Here is an 18,894-nt window from a genome sequence, read left to right on the forward strand (position 1 = left end):
GAGCCACCAAGTCGGTGCTGAGAACTGAACCCCAGGTTCTCTGGAAGAGCGGTGAGGGGTCCTAACCACTGAGCCGTCTCTCCAGACGCAGGATGCTGGAGCTCTGCTTCCAGGCAGCTATTGGAAAGGCAGGAAGCTATACGTGTGGCTTCGTCCTCTCACTTCCCTTCAGTTTAGAATAGTCCTATACCAGTGAGGCACGTGTGTGCTCTGGTTGTCTTCAAGTGCTCTTCTCTCAGCTCAGAGGTTAAGAGTGAATACTCCTCTTTCTGAGGAGCCTGGCCTCGGACCATTGTGTTGGGGAGTTCAGTATTCTCTGTCAGTGAGAAAGATGAGTCCAGTCAGGGAGATAAGTTTCAGTGCTTCCCACCCCTTGACTGGCAGGACTCTGAGGCATATGCTGCTGTCCCCTAGCCTTCTCCAGCACAACCCTTCAGTTTCCACAGCAACAGTGTTCTGGATAACTTTCTCTATTGGCTTCCCCGACCCCTTCTAAAATCTTGCAGCCTCACACTCCTGTTGGTGTTCCTGTGGTTCCTGAGGACCACGACCCAAATAAAATGCCTGCCATCCTGCCTTCAAAGGCACATAAGCGACTGAAACCAGAACCCAAGGACGTCTCCTCTACGAAGGAACCAGGAGAAAGGGAGGGATGGATGCCATGTAGCTCTGGGTGGGCACTGAGAGGCTGCCTTTCTCTGGGCTGGAAGACCCTCCACCTTGCAGATGGAGCCGCTCCCCCTGCAATGGAGACCTTGCGAAGGCCTCCCAGAGGCAGACCCTTCAGAAGATGCTATGTTTCCATGAAGTCTGAGCCTGCTTCCTTCAGGGCCTCTAACCCAGAAACTAAGACCAAGCCTGAGCATGTGGGGAAACACTGTCCTGGGGTAACGGAGAAAGGTCTACTGACCTCCAAACAGGATCTGAGTAATCTAGAAAGACCCCCACCCAGAGGAACAAGAGGAATGCACAGGGGAGTGAACTTTTTAAAAATAATTTATTATTTTTATTTTATGTTCATTGGTGTTTTGCCTGCATGTATGTCTGAGTGAGGGTGTCAGATCTTGGAGTTACAGACAACTATGAGCTGCCATGTGGGTGCTGGGAATTGAACCCTAGTCCTCTCTTAACTGCTGAGCCATCTCTCCAGCCCTTTGTGGGGAGTGGACTTTTGAGGCTATAGACCACTGCAGTGGGCCTAAGCAAAAAGAGCAGATGAGGGCTTATGACCTGGACAGCACCTTCATGTGACCGTAGATTTCATCCCAGCAAGGGCACCTGGAGCCAGCATTCCTGTCTTCCTGGGACAACTCTCTTAAGGTTGGCCACAATAATGGATCCCAGGAACTGCGCTGATGATGTCAGTACTCAGGAGACTATTGAGAAGGGCTCAAAGGCTGAGACGTGGGCACGACAGACAGAACAGAATTATTGGGTAAAGACAAAGGAATTCACCAGGGGATGGGATGCTCTGTAAGGATGCAAGGGTAGCCCAGATGATGTAGGAGCGTGATCTCCAGGGAGGCAAAGCACCACTGAGAAGCTGTCCCCTCTTGGCTTGCTAAGAGATTGACAAAGTGGGCTGGAGAGATGGCTCAGCAGTTAAGAGCACTGACTGCTCTTCCAGAGGTCCTGAGTTCAATTCCCAGCAACCACATGGTGGCTCACAACCATCTATAATGTGATCTGATGCCCTCCTCTGGCCTGCAAATATATATGCAGGCAGAGCACTGCATACATAGTAATAAATAAATAAATCTTAAAACAAAAAAAAAAGAGAGATTGAGAAAGTACCACATAGGATGCCTGAATCCCCATGCAGTGTCCAGAGTTCTGGAGAACGGTAGGTCTGAGACCCATGTGTTGGCCAAGTGGTGAGGGGGATTCTGTTTGTCTTTCTGCCAATGTCTGATGCTTTGCTGGCAGTCTTCAGCATGGTTCAGCTTGTAAATCTCTGACTTTACTCATATATAGTGTTCTCTATCCCCCCCAACCCCCAGTGTGTGTGTGTGTGTGTGTGTGTGTGTGTGTGTGTGTGTGTGTGTGTACTGATGTTTACTAAGGATACCAGTCACATAGATTATAGCGCACCCTAATGACTTCACCTTAACTAATTACATCTGCGTTGATCCTATTCTAAAAGCCACATTCTGAGGTACTGAGGATTAGATCTGTACAGAAATTGGAGAGTAGCTCCTGGAACCCAACACTCCAGACCCTGAGGCAGGAGAATTGCCCTGAATTCAAGGCCAGCTTAGGCTATAGAATAAGACCTTCCTTAGCAAGACATAAAATAGGTACTGGAGTTGGATCAGCAGTTAAGAGCACACACAGATTGGGACAAGAGAGATGACTCAGTGGTTAAGAGCACTGTCTGCTCTTCCAGAGGTCCCGAGTTCAATTCCCAGCAACCACATGGTTGGCTCACAACCATCTGAAATGGAATTTGATTCCCTCTTCTGGTATCCATGAAAACAGAGTGCTCATATGCATAAAATAAATAAATAAATCTTAAAAAATAGAAATAAGGGGCTGGAGAGATGGCTCAGAGATTAGGAGCACTGACTATTCTTCCAGAGGTCATGAGTTCAATTCCCAGCATCCACATGGTGGCTCACAACCATCTATAATGTGATCTGATGCCCTCCTCTGGCCTGCAGGTGTACATGCAGGCAGAGCACTGTATACATAATAATAAATAAATCTTTTAAAAAAATAAAAATAAAAAATAAAAAGAGCACAGTCTGTTCTTCCAGAGAACCTGGGTTTGATTCCAAGTACCCACATCTTGGCTCACAACTATCTGTAACTGCTGTTCCAGGGCATGTGACGCTCTGACTTCTGGGTCCGCCAGGCAGACAGGTGGTACATTTACATATGTACAGATCAAACCCATATATATATATATATATATCATATGAAAATCTCTGTAAAGATCCAGACTGTGGCTGGTGGAGGAACTGCTCCTGAAGACCTGGCTCAGCTAACACCACAGGGACGGCAAGGCTACCAAACACATATGAAACAGCAGTATTGCCCATCCCTAACAGGGCAGACTTTACTGTCACAGAGGAGCTAAACCAACGATGGCAAGCAGGGTGTCCCAGCTGCGGGCTTGACTGTGGTAGCTTCTACCGTGGTGCTTCTACACGTCAAGGAGATAAAGAGCAGAGCCAGCTGCTGAAATGGAAAATCGGGGTCCTTTCCCTGGCTTCCGAAAGCAAATATCCACTCACTGATCGGGGCAAGGGCACACTGGGGAAAGAACCCCACCCAGCGTTCACAAGCCTGAGCCAACACTTACCCCCAAAGAACCAGAAGACCGTGGCATCTCCACCCATGCGAGAGAGGTGGCACAGAGAGGCCAGTGGGGCTCCACAGCAGTGTCTCGCCGCGGGTGAGGTAGGTTCTTAGGCAATACCTTGCAATTTCTTAGTCTAGGAATGTGTGATTTGGAACGTGACAGCTGGCAGAACCTCCCTCTGCCAAAGCCCAAGCCCCCTGAAGCTGCCCTGTAGCTCACAGTACCACCTGCCAGGTGGAATGGCAGAGACTCATCCTTGACTTCAGGGAGACAGGAGTGATGGGCCGGCCCCATTATCTAGCCTAGGCCCGGGTGGGTCCTGGAGAGACACGATGGACCACTGCCATCCTGGGAACTACAGCAATCATAAACAACATCAGCCGTGAATCCAGACAGAGGTGCTGACACTACTAAAGCAGACAAGCACAGCCCCTGATACAGGCTGACCTGATGAAAATGCGGTTTCCCCCCGACGGGAAGAAAGATCAGGAAGAGCTCCCCTCCAGCCGGAACAGACCGCAGCGCACGTTCAAACAGGACATCTTTAAAACCAGCATCAAACTACCTGTGGTAGACAGGGACGGCAGACTGTCTGCACCGGCCCAAGAGGCGAAGTACAAGGCAGATCCCCTACGGCTGGCAAGCTCTTTCTTAAAGGGCCAGGAAAAAAATATAGTTTACATTTAGCAAGCTAAGAGGCAAAGTCAAGGAGGGTAGGTAGATTCTCAGATAAGTTTATAGCTGCTGATAGCATGCCGCCTGCCTGTAATCCAGCACTTGGGGGACGATGAGGGTTGGAGGAAGTTTAAGGTCAGCCTGGGCTTCATAGTAACACTCTTTCTAATATAAAAATACAATTTAAAAACATAGAAACTGTTCTTTTTTGCTTGGGATGGGGTCTCAGATAACCTAGGCTGGCTTCAAACCATGCAGGTGCTAATATGGTGCTGGGGGATGGAACCCAGAGCTTTAGGCACAGTAGACAAGCACTCTGCAACCCAAGCTCCACCCCAGACCTTTCCTTCCTTTCTAACTATCTATTATCTATCTATCTATCTATCTATTTATCTATCTATCTATCTATTTTGAGACAGAGTCTAACTCTGTGGCTAAGTAGTCCAGGCTGGTCTCAAACTCAAGACAACCCTCTCATCTCATCCTCCTGAACGCTGTAATCCTAGCACTACAGGCACGAGCCACCACACCGTAAAAACAATTGGTAAAGCCGGGAATTCTAGCATCTACAAGGTGGAGTCATTAGAATCAAGAGTTCTGAACCATCACTGCTGCATAGTGAGTTCAATGTCAGCCTGGGCAAATGTGATCCTATCTCAAAAAGAAGACCAACATGTGCTCATGTGCGCACGTGTGTGTGCGCACGTGTGTGTGTGTGTGTGTGCGCGCGCGCGCAGGCGCGCGCGCGCACACACACACACACACACCAGTAGGCTGAGGAGATGACTCTGAAGAGCACTAGTGGTTCTTGCAAAAGACCCTGGTTCCATTCCCAGCACCCACATGATAGCTCAAAACTGTCTATAACTTTAGTTCTAGGGAATCCAATGACCTCTTCTGGCTTCCTTAGGCACCAGGCACATACATAGCACATGCATTATGTAAATACACACTGAAAATAAAATTAACTAAATTTTTTTTGTTTTTTGTTTTTTGTTTTGGATTTTCAAGACAGAGTTTTTCTGTGTTACAGAAAACCCTGGCTGTCCTGGAACTTGCACTCAAAATTAATTTTTTTTTAACTGACTCATTCTAAAACTTAGAAGGCAGAGGCAAGAGGGTTACAGGTTCAAGGTCAGCCTAGATGTATCTATTGAGGCTCCCTTCTTTAAAGGAAAAGGAAACAGAGACGCAGACTTCTTGGGAAAGAGACTGGCAGATGAGTTTAGAGAAGGACAGCAGATCACATGAATCTCTATGGCCCATTACATCAGTGTCCACTCAAGAGCATTGCCACAAAAAGGCACTGAGCATCTTTCAGTGGATCTGATGTGGAGATCAGTCAGATAGTTTCTAACAGCTCAAAGATTGTGTCATGGGCCCTTGAATAGAGTGACCAAGGCCACGGTGGCAGGTACAGGGGTCATAGTAGCCTGGAGTATAGCAATTTCCTCAGAGATGGATTCTATCCTGGAGGGAAACTGAGAAGGCTCAGGACATCAATGGTGGTAGCACACACCTTTAATCCCAGCACTTGGGAAGCAGAGACAGGAGGATCTCTGTGAGTTCCAGGTGATCCAGGGCTACACGGAGAAACCCTCTTTCAAAAACAAACCAAATAAGCCAGGCGTGGTCGTGCACGCCTTTCATCCCAGCACTCGGGAGGCAGAGGCAGGGGGATCTCTAAGTTCCAGGCCAGCCTGGTCTACAAAGTCCAGGACAGCCAAGGCTTACACAGAGAGACCCTGTCTTAAAAAACCTAAAAAACAAAACAAAACAAAAACAACAAAACAAAACAAGCCTCCCCAAAGAACAAATAAAAAGCAAACAAACAAACAAAAAGACTCAGGAAGTAGACAACTAAGAGGCCTCAGGAAGTTCCTGAAACTGACCAGATGTACCAGGCCCCTGCCTCCCAAGGTTATATAACTAGTAAGGACCTCTAAGGAGACTCAGACCAGCTGAGGCTGGAAGAGGCTGAGCTGTCTCCAAGCTGTTCAGTGAATCTCAGGGTTCTGCATCTCATGAATCATTGTACTTGGATGCATTTTCAGGGATACAGCTGCCTTTGAGCCATCTCTGGTTCTAAAAGTAGTGCCCCAAACTCCTGTAAGTAACTCCAACAAATTCCTGGGTTCACCAAATTGGACTTCGGTGGTATTGTCATTTGTTCCTTGTCTGGGATGAATAGACATTTGTGTTGCATCTCTTCAGGAAAAGTTAGCTGGAGTGTGGCAGTGTACCTAAGTTGGTGGAGTGCTTAACCTGACATGCACAAAGCCCTGGCTTCAGTCCCCACCACCCCATAAACTAGACATAGCGGCATACACTTATAATCCCAGCATGAGGAAGATGGAGGCAGGAGGATCAGAAGTTGAAGATCGTATTTGTCTACATATGAAATTTAAGCATAACCTGGTATAGAAGCAACTCTGGCTTTTTTTTTTTTTTTTTTTTTTTTTTTTGTCTTTTGAGACAGGGTTTCTCTGTGTAGCTTTGGCTGTCCTGGACTCCCTTTGTAGACTGGGCTGGCCTCGAACTCACAAAGATCCGCCTGCCTCTGCCTCCCAAGTGCTAAGATTAAAGGCGTGGCTTTTAGCTGAGCGGTTGTGGCACACACCTTTAATCCCAGCACTTGGGAGGCAGAGGCAGGTGGATTGCTGTTAGTTCGAGGCCAGCCTGGTCTACAAAGCAAGTCCAGGACAGCCAGGGCTACACAGAGAAACCCTATCTCGAAAAAAAAAGGGGAAAAAAAAAGGCATGATTTTTTTTTTTTATGTTCTAAATAAAAACAAAATTACAGGGCAAAATACAGTAGCTCCACGGTACAGTACTTTGTAAGCATGTGTGAGGCCCTGGATCCAAGCCCCGGCACCACAAAATCCAAAGTTCCAGCTGTTTCTTGGCCTACATTTTGGGTCCCCTCCTATCTGCAAGCCAAAGAACAAAGTCAAGGACTATCAGAGGTCCCTGTCCCCACTTTCCACGAAGGAAAGCCGCATGTCAGGAACAAAAAGGATCACCTCTGGGACTCGGGCCTGTGGGGATTGGGGGTGGGGCTCTTGGGGCTTCTGGTCTCATAATAACCGTTAACTAGGAAATTCAAACAACCTGACTTGACAAAGGCAGCAGGACCGAAGTTCAGATGGCCGAGCGGTGAAGATCTAGCAAGAACCAGCCAAAAATGGCTCCCGGGGAGGGGACTGCAGAGTAGTAGTGGATGGGTCAGGAGAATTGCCATTTAGGGCTCTGGATTGATAGCTATGGTTTATACCGTTCTATGCCGTATATCCTCTGGTTTGCCTTTTGGTTTGGTTTGGTTTCTGAAGGCAAGGTCACACTGTATAGCTCTGGATGGCCTAGAACTTGCTGTGTAGACCAGGCTGACCTCCACCCCACCTCACAGAGACCCACCTGTCTCTGCCTCCCGAGTGCTGGGATTAAAGGCGAGTGCCACCACACCCGGCGTTGTGTGTGTGTTAAAGGTTTAGGGAGGGTTGACCTAAGCCAGATGGCAACACTCCTCCTACTTTAACTAGAGCACAGTGATAGAGATCTGGGGAGCCCGGTCAGCTTCAAAGACCTGGGTTCAAACCCAGTACCTACCATCAGCTGCTACACCCCCAGATCACTGAACCTGGCTGGGCCTCAAAATCACTATCTGACAAACACAGATAACATCACTCCACACCTCACATGGTGGGTCGTATGCGTTTACACTTAATACAAAGTCCTTGGTGTGTCCTTCCATATCAATCCATCTTCTCTCCACAGCCCTGTCCCCAAAAAGTACACACACGTGTGCATCCGTGCACACACGTGTACATCTGTGCACACATACATACATGCATGCACACACCCCCTCATAGAAGAAACACAACGGAGACAGGCCAGGTAGGCAGCTCACAAGTTCTTTATTTCCCACATTGGCACGTACATCAACACAAAGGCCAACAAGCCACAAGACTATGAAGCACTGCAGGAGCAGGGCAGGCGCCGAGGCCACAGCTATACATAAGCAGAGATGTGGAGAAGGGTAGAACTCTAGAAGGAAACTCACAGGCCACGGGAGACGGAGACACCACTGGGCAGAGGGGACCCCTCCACCACCCCCACTCAGGTACACTTCACGTCACACACAGTAATAGAAACAGAGGAAGGATGAAAAACAGCAAAAAAGGGCCAGGTTCCAAAAGCCAACCTCCCAATAACTGCCTACCCTAGGGACATGTCCCCTCACCCCCATCTCAGAGCACACAGGTTGCTTCCACCCTGAGGCTCCAGCAGCCACAGCTTTGGCCCCAGTTTCAGAATGGGGGGCTGGGGTTCTTTCAGCCTGTCCTAGAAGAGGAAGAGCCCAGGTCCTATCAGGACCGAGGGAGGACTGCTGACACACATGGGGTCTCGTTTCAGGGGAAGAGGAAGAAGGGTGGGACTTGGCCAGGCAGCAGAAGGCGAGGGTCTCATGCTGTCTGGGGGGGGGTGGGCGGGATGGGGGGAGCAGGCGGGGGTGCTCTGCAGGCTGCTGGGAAACAGCAAAGCCTGGAAGAGAAGGGGATAGATGTGAACCAGGAATCTGGCCACCTCAGACCCTGTCAAAACCTCAGGCCATGTCAGGAGGAGACAGAAAACCACCACCGACTTGGGGTGTCCCGTTGTCAGCCATGGAAGTGCTGACTCAGCTTACAACCCACACAATCTTACTGTACTGTGGCCAGTGACACTCCCACTGGTGGAGAGGGAGAGAGAGAGAGAGAGAGAGAGAGAAGAAGAAGAAAGAGTAGAAGAAGAAGGAGGGGGAGGAGGAAGAGGAGGAGAAAAGACAGAGAAGAGGAGAGAGAAGAGAGGGAGGAGGAAGAAGAAGGGAAGAAAAGAGAAGAGAGAGGGAGGGAGAGAGAGACACGGAGGGAAAAGAAGAAGGAGGAGGGGAGGAGGAGAGAAGAGGCGAAAGAAGAGAGAGAGGAGAAGAAGAGAAGAAAAGAGAGAAGAGAGAGGAGAGAGAGAGAGAGAGAGAGAGAGAGAGAGAGAGAGAGAGAGAGAACACATCAAAACGACAGCGAGCTAGACCTGAAAGGAGGCTGCCAACAAGTTACAAACTTCAGGCGGCAGAAGGAGCTGTGTACAGCAGGGAGCCCAGGCCGGAGTTTCACTACTCATAGGCACAGGCTCAGATCTCCTCCTGGCTGTGTGACCTTGGACAAGTCAGCTCAGCTCTCTGAACTCCAGATTCTTAACACACGGTGTGCAATCATGTCTACCCTCCCCACAAGGGGCTTGAAGACACAAGGAAAAGATCCAATGCTAAGCCATCTGATTTCACTGACAGCTCCTCATAGGCAGGACCTAAAAAGCCTGCCCTCAGAGCATATAGCTCCCTAAACCTGGGATTTCTAGCTAGGCAGAGAAGACCCTGGCCCACCCTACCACCCTGCACTCACCCAGGGACTCGGTCTGACTGTGACCCTTGCTGGCAGAGGCCTTAGTTCCAGGCCCAGGTGGCCCCAGAAGGCCTCTCTTCCTCCCTGCCACTGGGACAGTGAGTGACGCTGTCCTCCTCCAGCCTCTGAGAGTCCTGATGCTCCACAATCCCGCCCCACCCCCAACCCCGCGTTTGTTTGCTGCGGGGTTAGGGAGTATTGGGGGTAGAGAAATTAGAAACTAAGGATAGGGAGAGGGTGGGCGGAGACGGGAAGCTGAGGTACAAAGGAACGTATAGTCCCAACCCTGATTCCCAGTTCAGCCCCCAGAAAGGTGGACGGACAGCTGGACCTGTAAGCAAATTCCACATAAGTGAGCACTGAGGCAACGGTTTTTAGACAAGGGGGTCTAGAGGTGCCTATGTCAACAGTATATGCAAAGTTCATGCAAATCAGCACACCGAGTGGGCCCACGCTGAGGTAAGTGAGCACTTGGGAGGCTCCCCTCCCCTCCCCTCTCACAGGGTTGATGATCGGAAGCTTGTCCCACCGGCAGGAGGGTGTCCTCGGCGGGAGCACTCACCTTTCGGGCCCACCTTCTGCTTCTGCTGCCTCTTAGAATGGGCGTCCTGCCAGCTGGCCAGTTGCTGGAGGATATACTTCATGTCCAGGCGTGAAGGGCCCAGTCCACTGGCCTCCAGGGCAGAGGCCACCACATTCATCCTTGTAGCCTCATCCAGCTCCGGTTCCACCTCCTCCCAGGCCTCGGTCTCCTCAGACGCCTGCTCCACCTCTTCTGCGAGCCCTTCCTCAGCCGTGCCCACTTCTTCTATGGCCCCCAGCCCCTCCTCGGGAACCAGCTCCTCCGGAGCCTCGAAATCTTCAGGTGGCTTGACATCTTGTGGCGGCGGGGGTGGTGGCATCACCCCCTGCTCCTGCTCTCGCTCCTCCCTGCAGCGAACGTCACATCTAGGCAGGGAGAGAGTGAGGTCTTTCCACACCGGCCACCCAAGCTGGAGTTCCTGGTACTTACCCTACTCCTCAGTACTCTCTCACCAGGGACAGCTGAGGAGGCCATCCCAGCCCTTATGCCTACCCCTAAGCTCTCTGTGAGTTCTCCTGCCCCAGCCTACAGACCCTGAGAATCCTTCCCAGCTCTGTCTCAGCCAGGACTGAGCGGAGAGAGAAACTTCAAGGCTTCCAAAGGCCAGCCTGTGCCCCTAGCAGGAGGAAGGAGGTTTATCAATACCAAACAGGTCTCCTCTTCTTCTCCATGTCCCCACTCTCCTGTCTAGAGAAGAGCAACTGGGATATTTCATCCTAGAGCCAGTTGTCACAGCCATAAATCCATTGTAGAAAGGCTCAGACAGGCCAGATGACTTGGCCAAAGGGCACAAAAAGGAGCCAAACTGAGACTGAATCCCAGGTGTTGCCAATGGCTGGGTCATTCACCTCTCAGCCCATGGTCTGGTGAAGAGAAGAAAAGCCTCAGTCTTAGCCTAGAGAGATGGCTCAGAGTTTAAAAACGCTTACTGCTCTTCCTTAGAGGTCCTGAGTTCCCAGCAACCACATGGTGGCTCATAACCATCTATTATGAGATCTAGTGCCCTCTTCTGGTGTGCAGGTGTACATGCAGATAGAGCACTGTATACATAATAATAAACAAATAGTTTTAAAAAAATTTTTTAAGAGCCGGGCGTGGTGGCGCATGCCTTTAATCCCAGCATTCAGGAGGCAGAGGCAGGCAGATCGCTGCGAGTTCGAGGCCAGCCCGGTCTACAAAGCAAGTCTAGGGCAGCCAAAGATACACAGAGAAACCCTGTCTCAAAAAACCAAAAAAGAAAAAGAAAAAGAAAAAAAGAAAGAAAGAAGAGCCTTAGTCTCCATAAGAAGTAACCTTAAATCAAACGTCCACCTAGAATGTGAGATCTGAAGAGAAAGCGGACAGCCATTCCCAAAACAACTCTTAAAGAAGCAGCTTCAAGAATACAGCCTTTCCAGAGTTTTCCAGTCACAGAACCAGCAAAAAGTGGTTGTCTGGCTGCTGAAATGTGAAGACAGATGATGGGGAGCCATTAGCCAGGTTACCCCAGGTTTGATGTCCCCCTCACCCTACGGCCATCCCATAGTCCTTAACAGAGAACAGGCCCTTCAGCGTACTGAGGAGGTTCAAACTTCAAAGTCTCTGTAGCATATTGAAAAGTCACAGGGAGCTGGGTGTGGTGGCACCAGTACCGCGAAGGCAGAGGCAGGTGGATCTCTAAGTTCGAGGCCAGCCTAGTCTACAGGAGTGAGTTCCAGGACAACCAGGGTTATACAGTGAAAGCCAGTCCCAAGAAGCCAAAAAGAAAAAAAAAAAACAGTCTCGGGCTGGCAAGGTGGCTCAGAAGTTAAGAGCACTGCCTGCTCTTCCAAAGGTCCTGAGTTCAATTCCCAGCAACCACATGGAGCCTCACAGCCATCTATAACAAGATCTGGTGCCCTCTTCTGGCATGCAGGCGTACATGCAGGCAGAAGAATCTATAATAATAAATAAATAAATCTTAAAGAAAAAAGTCTCAGGTAGAAATGACCAATCCAATACGGAGTCCACAGAAGAAGGAGCTAGGCAGTATGAGTGGAGCAGGATAGGGAGGCAGGAAGGATGCCAGGAAAAGCAATGGAGGTCAGAACGTGAGGGTCAGCCATGCCCCAACTCCAAGGTAGTTGCCGCTGGGTGGACCAAATTAAGCATGACTGAATGAAGCAAGCCGGAGGATCCCAGTGACGCACCTCTCCATGAAATACGCAGGGTCAGTGATGATCTTCCTCAGAGATGTTCGAAGCTCCTCAGCCAGTGTCTCCGGGAAACTAGGAAGTGCGTCCTACAACAAAGACGGCAGATGTTCCAGTCCCACACTCACGGGGGGACGGGGAGGGAGGATAAAATCTGAGAGCAGAAATCAGCCAGCAGAGCTAAAACACAGGGCATCCTCACCAGAGGCACGCTGTATCCATAGTGGGTGACAGAACCCGCAGGCATCGAGGCGCGCTGGCGCTGGCTCTTCCCATTCTCCTGGCGCTCACGCAGCCTGCTCCCATAATCCTGCACATGGGAGCCCGCCCGCAGGCTCTGCTAGGATCCAGGAGTAGCCAGTCAGGCACTCTGCCTGCTCTTGACTTAGGCTGAAGCAAGAACCCCAGCTCTAGACCCAAACTGAGATTCAGGGTAACGCTGGGCAGGAACTTGATCCCTACCCAATTCAGGCCCATACCTGCTGGGCCAACACAGGCCAGTCAGGGCTTAGGGGCGGGGCGGGGCGGGGCGGGGCGGGGGGCGGAGCAGAAAGGCTCTGCCTGCAAGCTGCTTGTCTTCTGTGGCAAGCCAAGTAGTCTCCAGGGGGCCTGCATCCCAGATCGGGGCCCGGGACTCAATGGAGCCTCACCTCTAAGTGGACTCCCTTCTCTGAGGCCAGCTGCTGCTGCAGTTTCTCCGTCTGGGCCCCATACTGGAAGAAACCATGATGTGTGAGCCTCCCAGGGCCCTCCCATTCCTATAGCCCCAGTCCCAGCTGTCTTCCCACATGAGGCTTTGATGTGTTTCTTTGATAGTCACTAGGGGGTCATGCGGCCCGGGAGTGTGTGGGAATTCTCTCTCGGAGGAGGACTTGGTTAGGGATGTGACTAGGCAGGACGCACAGCTAGCTCTCTGGTTATCTCTGCCAACTCTGATGCCTACACAGGGAAGGAAGGGCTCTGGTCCTGGCAAAGCGCAGAGTAGGGGAAGTGGCTGGGATCCCGTGGAGCCTTGAAAGGGAAAGGGGCTTCCATAGTGCAGCTTACCGACTGGCATCGCTGTTGGAGCTTGGTGATCTCAGCCTGCAGCTGGGTGATCTCTTTCTGCTGCCGCTCATAGCCTTCCAGCCTCAGCACCAGTACCTCCGAGAGCTCTGCCATCTGCTGGCTGGCTTCAGCTACGGGCGACAAGCACAGCATCAGCCCTGGCTCTGGCCTCTGTCCCACTGCCACTCAGGGGGCCCACGGGGACTTTTTTTTTTTTTTTAGACAGGGTTTCTCTGTGTAGCCTTGACTGTCCTGGACTCATTTTGTGGACCAGGCTGTCCTCGAACTCACGGTGATCCCCCTGCCTCTGCCTCCCAAGTGCTGGGATTAAATGCCTCTGCCTCCCAAATGCTGGGATTAAAGGCGTGCGCCACCATACCCGGCCAACTTTTGGTATTCTTTGCTCAGGTCTTCTTTTCCAAGAACAACTTAATTGACACAGAGTGGGGGGGGGGGGGACGGGACTGCGGATGTGGTTGGTAAGACCTGATCCTGGTCCACACTGAGCTCCATTACAGTGGTGATAAGCAGCTGGGAAAAGGAACTCACAATCCCAAATAGTATGGGGCACGATGGAGCTAGTGTCAAGTAGGGACAGCAGTAGAGAAAGGGGCATCGCTGGAGGTAGAGCATGTGGCCCAGACCAGTGCTGCAAAGTCTGGGAAGGGGGTCTGGCTAAGTAAGGACACCCCACCCCACCCCCGTGCTTGCGCGCGCGCGCGCGCGCACACACACACACACACACACACACAGACACACAAGAAGGAAGATGGAGAATATGGGCAATAAGGGGGGGTGGGGCAGTAAGCGGGGACCAGATGACAAAGGTGGGGGAAGGGGTTGAGACTATCCTTTGACCAGTAGAAAGCTACTTTAGGATTTTAGTCAGATTAGCGATGGAGCCAGATGTGTTTTCAGAAAACTCATCTGGGCTGTAGGAAAAAAAAGACCTGGATGAGCAGAGAGACCCCACTATGCACTGGTGAGGTGTCATGAGAGCTGTGGACTACAGGGGGAAGGAAGGACAGGAAGGAGATGAGGAGACAGCTAATGCTGCCCCTTTGAGTCTGCATCTTGGCAAGTAGACTTGAGGTCCTCAGGGACAAAGGCCAGACTGGTCCTAGGCACAGCCCAGACCCAATACGCGACTGTGAACTGGCCCTGCCCTAAATGCCCAGGCTCTGGCAGCTCCTGGCTCCCTCCCCACTGTCCTATCCACCCTCCCAGCTTATACTGTCCCAAATAATAGACAGACTTTAACGACCTCTAACGCTTCTGCGGGGCTCTGCACTTCACACAAAGCACTTACTTCCTGAGCCTGCGCTCTTCCCCCCGCACCCCCCCCCCCAATGGCGCTTCTCCTGCCTCTCATGAGCCCTGAGAAGACTTATCAGCAAGCCAAGGTTATCAATCCTCATTCGAAAGACGGAGGTTTAGAGAGGCGGAGGAATCTGAGCTTACACAGCCACCAAGTCCCAGAGCCCGGGATTTCAGCTCAGATCTCCCTACTCCAAACCGCAGAGTTGTTCCCACCATCCTCTTGGGACGGCTCCCTAACCCGGAATTACAGTGCCACGTACAAAACTGCTCCACGCATTCCAGAATGAGCATCTGCTCCTCGTCTTCCAGGTTGTCCAAGTGGGAGGCCTAGGAGGAAGGGAAAGCAGAAGAGGCCAGGCTGTCACCGTCCCCTGCCTGAGGGTGCGCTGCGCGGCCTCCTTCCTCCCCTTGTCCTCACCTCCTCTCTCAGCTGGTCGTTCTCTTCCTCCAGCCGCCTCAGCTTCTGCTGCAGGGCTTCCAGCTGTGGGCAGTGGTGCTGCGACTCTGCCTTAGAGGGCCTGGCAATGGCGGGGGGGGGGGGGCGGGCGGGGGGATGAGAGTCAGAGTGCGGGTGGTACAGGATCCCAGTCCCTCCCCCCAAGGTTTCCCCTACTGGCTAAAGGTGGCAGTGTCAACAGGCTCCCCGACGGTGCCCGCCCACCCGCCCCTTCTCCGTTTACAAACGAACAACTGGGGCTCAGAGAAGGGGCTGGTCCAGGCACAAAGGCAGACAGAACACGCACGGCTTGGGGGCGCCATAGGGATGGTCGTGCTGCTGATCTTGATCCAGCTGTTCTCGCTCCTCCACTTCCCCCTCTTCCTCTTCCCCCTCCTCCTCGTCCTCCTCCTCCTCCTCATCAGAATCTGAGTAGAGCTGCAGGAGGTCATCTCGCAGGTTCACCTGCTTCCGGAGATGTAAAATCTAGGGGAGGAGAGAAGCCACATGGAGGTGAGCACAAAGGCACAGAACAGGTGCTAGTTTAGGGAGGGGACACTCTGGCCCCGCCCCTTCTCCCTTCGGTACCCGGATACCTCCTCCCTGGCTGAGCCCAGCATGGTTTCCAGCTTGCTGTTCTCCTCCATCAAAACACTATTCTGTTTCACCAGGGACTGGCCGATTCGGGCGGCTGTGTTCAGGTCCCGTTCTTTCTGCAAAGGAGAGAGAGCCACCCATCCATATTTCCCCAGTTTCTGGGACTTCCCAAACAGGAAGGAAAAAATCAGGGCTAGGCCACAAGAAGGTAACTTACCCCAACACCCAGTTGTCCAAGTACTAGACCAGACACTATTAACCAACTCTGCGGTCTGACTCAGTTTCCCATCGTGGGAAAAAGATAAGATCAGCCAAGGCTGGCCCTCTGAAATCTACTTACCTCACAGGAAAAGGTGCCCTCAAGTTGGCCCCCCGGAAAGTAGAAAAGAGGCAAAACCCCTAAGCCCGGTAGGCAGTGTTAAAATGAGCGCTGGCCTGGGGAGGAAGGCAGTACCCACCTCTTCCAGCAAATACAGCATCACTTTGACGTCATCTTCGGTGATCTTCTTCGTGGGGGGTGGGTTAGGACACAGCGCTGCAGGAGGAACGGCCTGAGTGGGTTGGGGAAAGGAGCCGAGACTCCCCAAAGCCCACTACAACCCTCACACCAAAAGTCGGGACGCCAGAAGACTTGAGCTCCATCCGACCCTAGCACCCTCTCCACAGTTCCGGATCTCAGCACTCCCGTTTTCTCAGGAGGGGCCTGAGTGCTGTGTAGGCAAAACCATCCTCCAGGCTCAGGAACTGAACTCTAAGGACCCCTGGGTCTCAGGTCCCTAGAGATATAAGAGGAAATACTGGGCTCATCACGCCTGATCCAATCGGCATCTTGACCAGCTCACTGGAGCCTCCTGGGTCATAAAACCAGAGGTAGTCACCCATCCTGCACCTGTTGCTTGTGACAAGAAGAGCCAAGTAGACTTCTTCAGCACCCAGAAGGGGGCACTTAAACCTAAAATTGCCTCCTGCCCAGAAGAGGAGGAACAGAAGCCCAGTGCCCCGCCCACTCCTCCAGCCTCCTCCCTGCGCGACTCAGACCCCTGCAGCCAAGTAGTGGTCAAAAGCTCCCCCTCCCGCCACCCACGCTGGCTGGTCCCGCGGGCTAGCGCAGGCTCAGAGCGCACCGGGTAGCGCCCTCCCGCAGCCCCCGCCCCTCTGCTGGCACTGCGGTAGATGAGGAGGGGGCACTGAGAGTGCGCAGATCTGCCGCAGCAACAGGCGCGAAGAGGGGGGCGGGGAGCGCTCAAGCCTTGGACCTGACGCACCCACAAAAATCGGGGAACCGGAGAGGGAAGAAGAGATGGAGAAAAAGGAAACCAAACAGGCACCTGAGACAGCGGTCTCCCGTGCGCGGGGTGGTGGGGTAGTGGGTGATGGAAAGGTGGGACAGAGCGCCACAGGGGGCGGGGCGCCTGAGTCCGTGGACCACCCCCTCCTACCCGGAGATGCCCTAATAACACCCAGTGTAGAATCCTCGAGACTCAGTTTACCTTCCTGCAGCTCTCGAATAAACGCCGCGCGCTCAGGGCCGGACACACCGGGCCTCCGGCCGATGTACGCGGCTGGTGTCTTCCAGATTCCCTCGGCCTTTCCAGTACCCAAGCCATTGGCCCGGGGACCATAAGGCCCTTGAAATACGTAGCGGGTCCATGGCGCGTCCGAATTGCCGATGATCATAGACCGACAAAAGCTTCCTGTCTTGGTTCGGGATCCTGATTTCTGCCCAGACCCAGTTCCCTGCGCGGGAGCAGGTTTGGGCTCCGCGGAGGACTCCGGAGCGGGACCGGCTGTAGGCTGGGTCGTGGGGGTGCCTGCTGCTGGGTCCCCCGACCCTGTCCCGTCCTCCGCACTGCTCTGCACCTGCTCCTTCGGACGCATCTTGACTCCGCAGTCCGCTGTCGCAGCCGAGCCTTTATAACCTATGCCCGAAGCGGGCGCCACTGGACTGTACCACACCTGACGCTGGGGGTGACCGATGATCAATCAGTAGTGCCGAGAACTCAGGATCGTGCGAAAGAGCTACCAGTAGTGACGGAACAGAGGATTAAAATAAGAAGAAGAAAGAGAGAGATGAGCTAGCATCCAGCTGATTCCACGGGATGTAGCTCACGGTGACAGGCGTCTCTTCCCTTCCACCTTCTGAGAATGGTTTTGTCCAAAGCCGCTGCTTCCCTAGACTTGGGTTGAGGGACCCCGAGCTTCTGTCTAGAAGCAGCCCCCCTCCCATCCCCCGCGCGCGCTCCCGCCACCGAGGTTTCCAGGGGCCTTCTCTGTTGTCGTACCCAACATTGAACACAGACCTGGGTGACCTGAGAGTCGGGGCAGAAGGCTTGTGTCTTCTCGAGTGGATTAAGCGTGAAATGCAAACTCCGACATGGCTTTCAACGTGTTGCGTGTCATCCACAGGTTCTCGCGCTCACACTCCCGCACTCGCCCCTGGCCGTCTTCCATCTTAGAGCGTTCACTCGTTCTTGATCTTCAACCCCAATTCGCAAGGCCTATGGTCCTAGCACACACCTGTTCTTCAAACATTCCAGAAAGAGCATCTTCCCAAAAGATCCCGCTTAAAGGTTTCACTGTGAGGACTCTTCCAGACCCCTACCTCCCGCCCCCACCCACACACCCGCATCCGTTATCCCGAGGTCTGAAAAGGGACCGATGTCAGTCTTCACGCCTTACCTGTGCACGGTGTGCTCCCCAGAAAAATGGGCACTTTGGGAGGTTGCTCGATCCTGAATGAACTGGGAGCTAAGGAGAGCAATGGCCATTTCTGTGCTTTTAGACTGGGAGCTTTGCTAGAGATCCAAGCACAGGCCCTTAATTTTACACAGCAGTTTACCCATTGAGCCATCCACCCAGTTTCTGATATATTGTTTTGTTTTGTGTGTTTTGCTTGCTTGTATATCTGTGCACCCCTTGCATGCCTGTTGCCCACAGAAGCCAGAAGAGGGCACTGGCTCCCCTGAAACTGGAATTACAGATGTCTGTGAGCTGGGAAAAGAACTCAGGTCCTTTGGAAAAGCAACCTGTGCTCTCAGCCACTGGACCATCTCTCCAGCACACACACACACACACACACACACACACACACACACACACCATTTGGTTTTTGAGAAAGGATCTCACTCTGTAGTCCAGGCTAGCTTGAAAGCCCCGATGTTGCCCAGGCTGGCCTCAATTCTCCTGCCTCAGCCTTTCTTTCTTTCTTTTTGGGTAGTTTGTTTGTTTGTTTTTCAACACAAGGTTTCTCCCATTGCCTTGGCTGTCCTAGACTCACTTTGTAGACCAGGCTGGCCTCGAACTCACAGCGATCCACCTGCCTC

The 18,894-nt window shown here is 52.4% G+C and overlaps 1 protein-coding gene across 2 annotated transcripts; it reads right to left on the reverse strand.

Annotated features, from left to right (window-relative positions):
• Positions 1 to 7,874: 7,874 nt before the first annotated feature.
• Positions 7,875 to 17,977, reverse strand: HAP1 (huntingtin associated protein 1). 2 transcript variants are annotated; one of them, XM_084748809.1, is made up of 12 exons: positions 17,872 to 17,977; positions 17,062 to 17,590; positions 16,030 to 16,106; positions 15,571 to 15,687; positions 15,282 to 15,460; positions 14,957 to 15,056; positions 14,799 to 14,865; positions 13,219 to 13,349; positions 12,822 to 12,884; positions 12,374 to 12,511; positions 12,169 to 12,260; positions 7,875 to 10,365 (listed from the first exon to the last, which is right to left on the reverse strand). In XM_084748809.1, exons 2-12 carry the CDS (start codon positions 17,447 to 17,449, stop codon positions 9,915 to 9,917), a joined length of 1,803 nt encoding a protein of 600 aa, XP_084604935.1. In that variant the 5' UTR covers positions 17,450 to 17,590; positions 17,872 to 17,977; the 3' UTR covers positions 7,875 to 9,914. The 2 variants fall into 2 exon arrangements, with proteins under 2 accessions (XP_084604935.1, XP_084604936.1); XM_084748810.1 differs by lacking the exon at positions 17,872 to 17,977 and having other exon boundaries at positions 12,374 to 12,508; positions 17,062 to 17,581.
• Positions 17,978 to 18,894: the final 917 nt, after the last annotated feature.

This window comes from Acomys minous (genome assembly GCF_964271855.1).
Source record: "Acomys minous genome assembly, chromosome: 12".
Taxonomy (NCBI): domain Eukaryota; kingdom Metazoa; phylum Chordata; class Mammalia; order Rodentia; family Muridae; genus Acomys; species Acomys minous.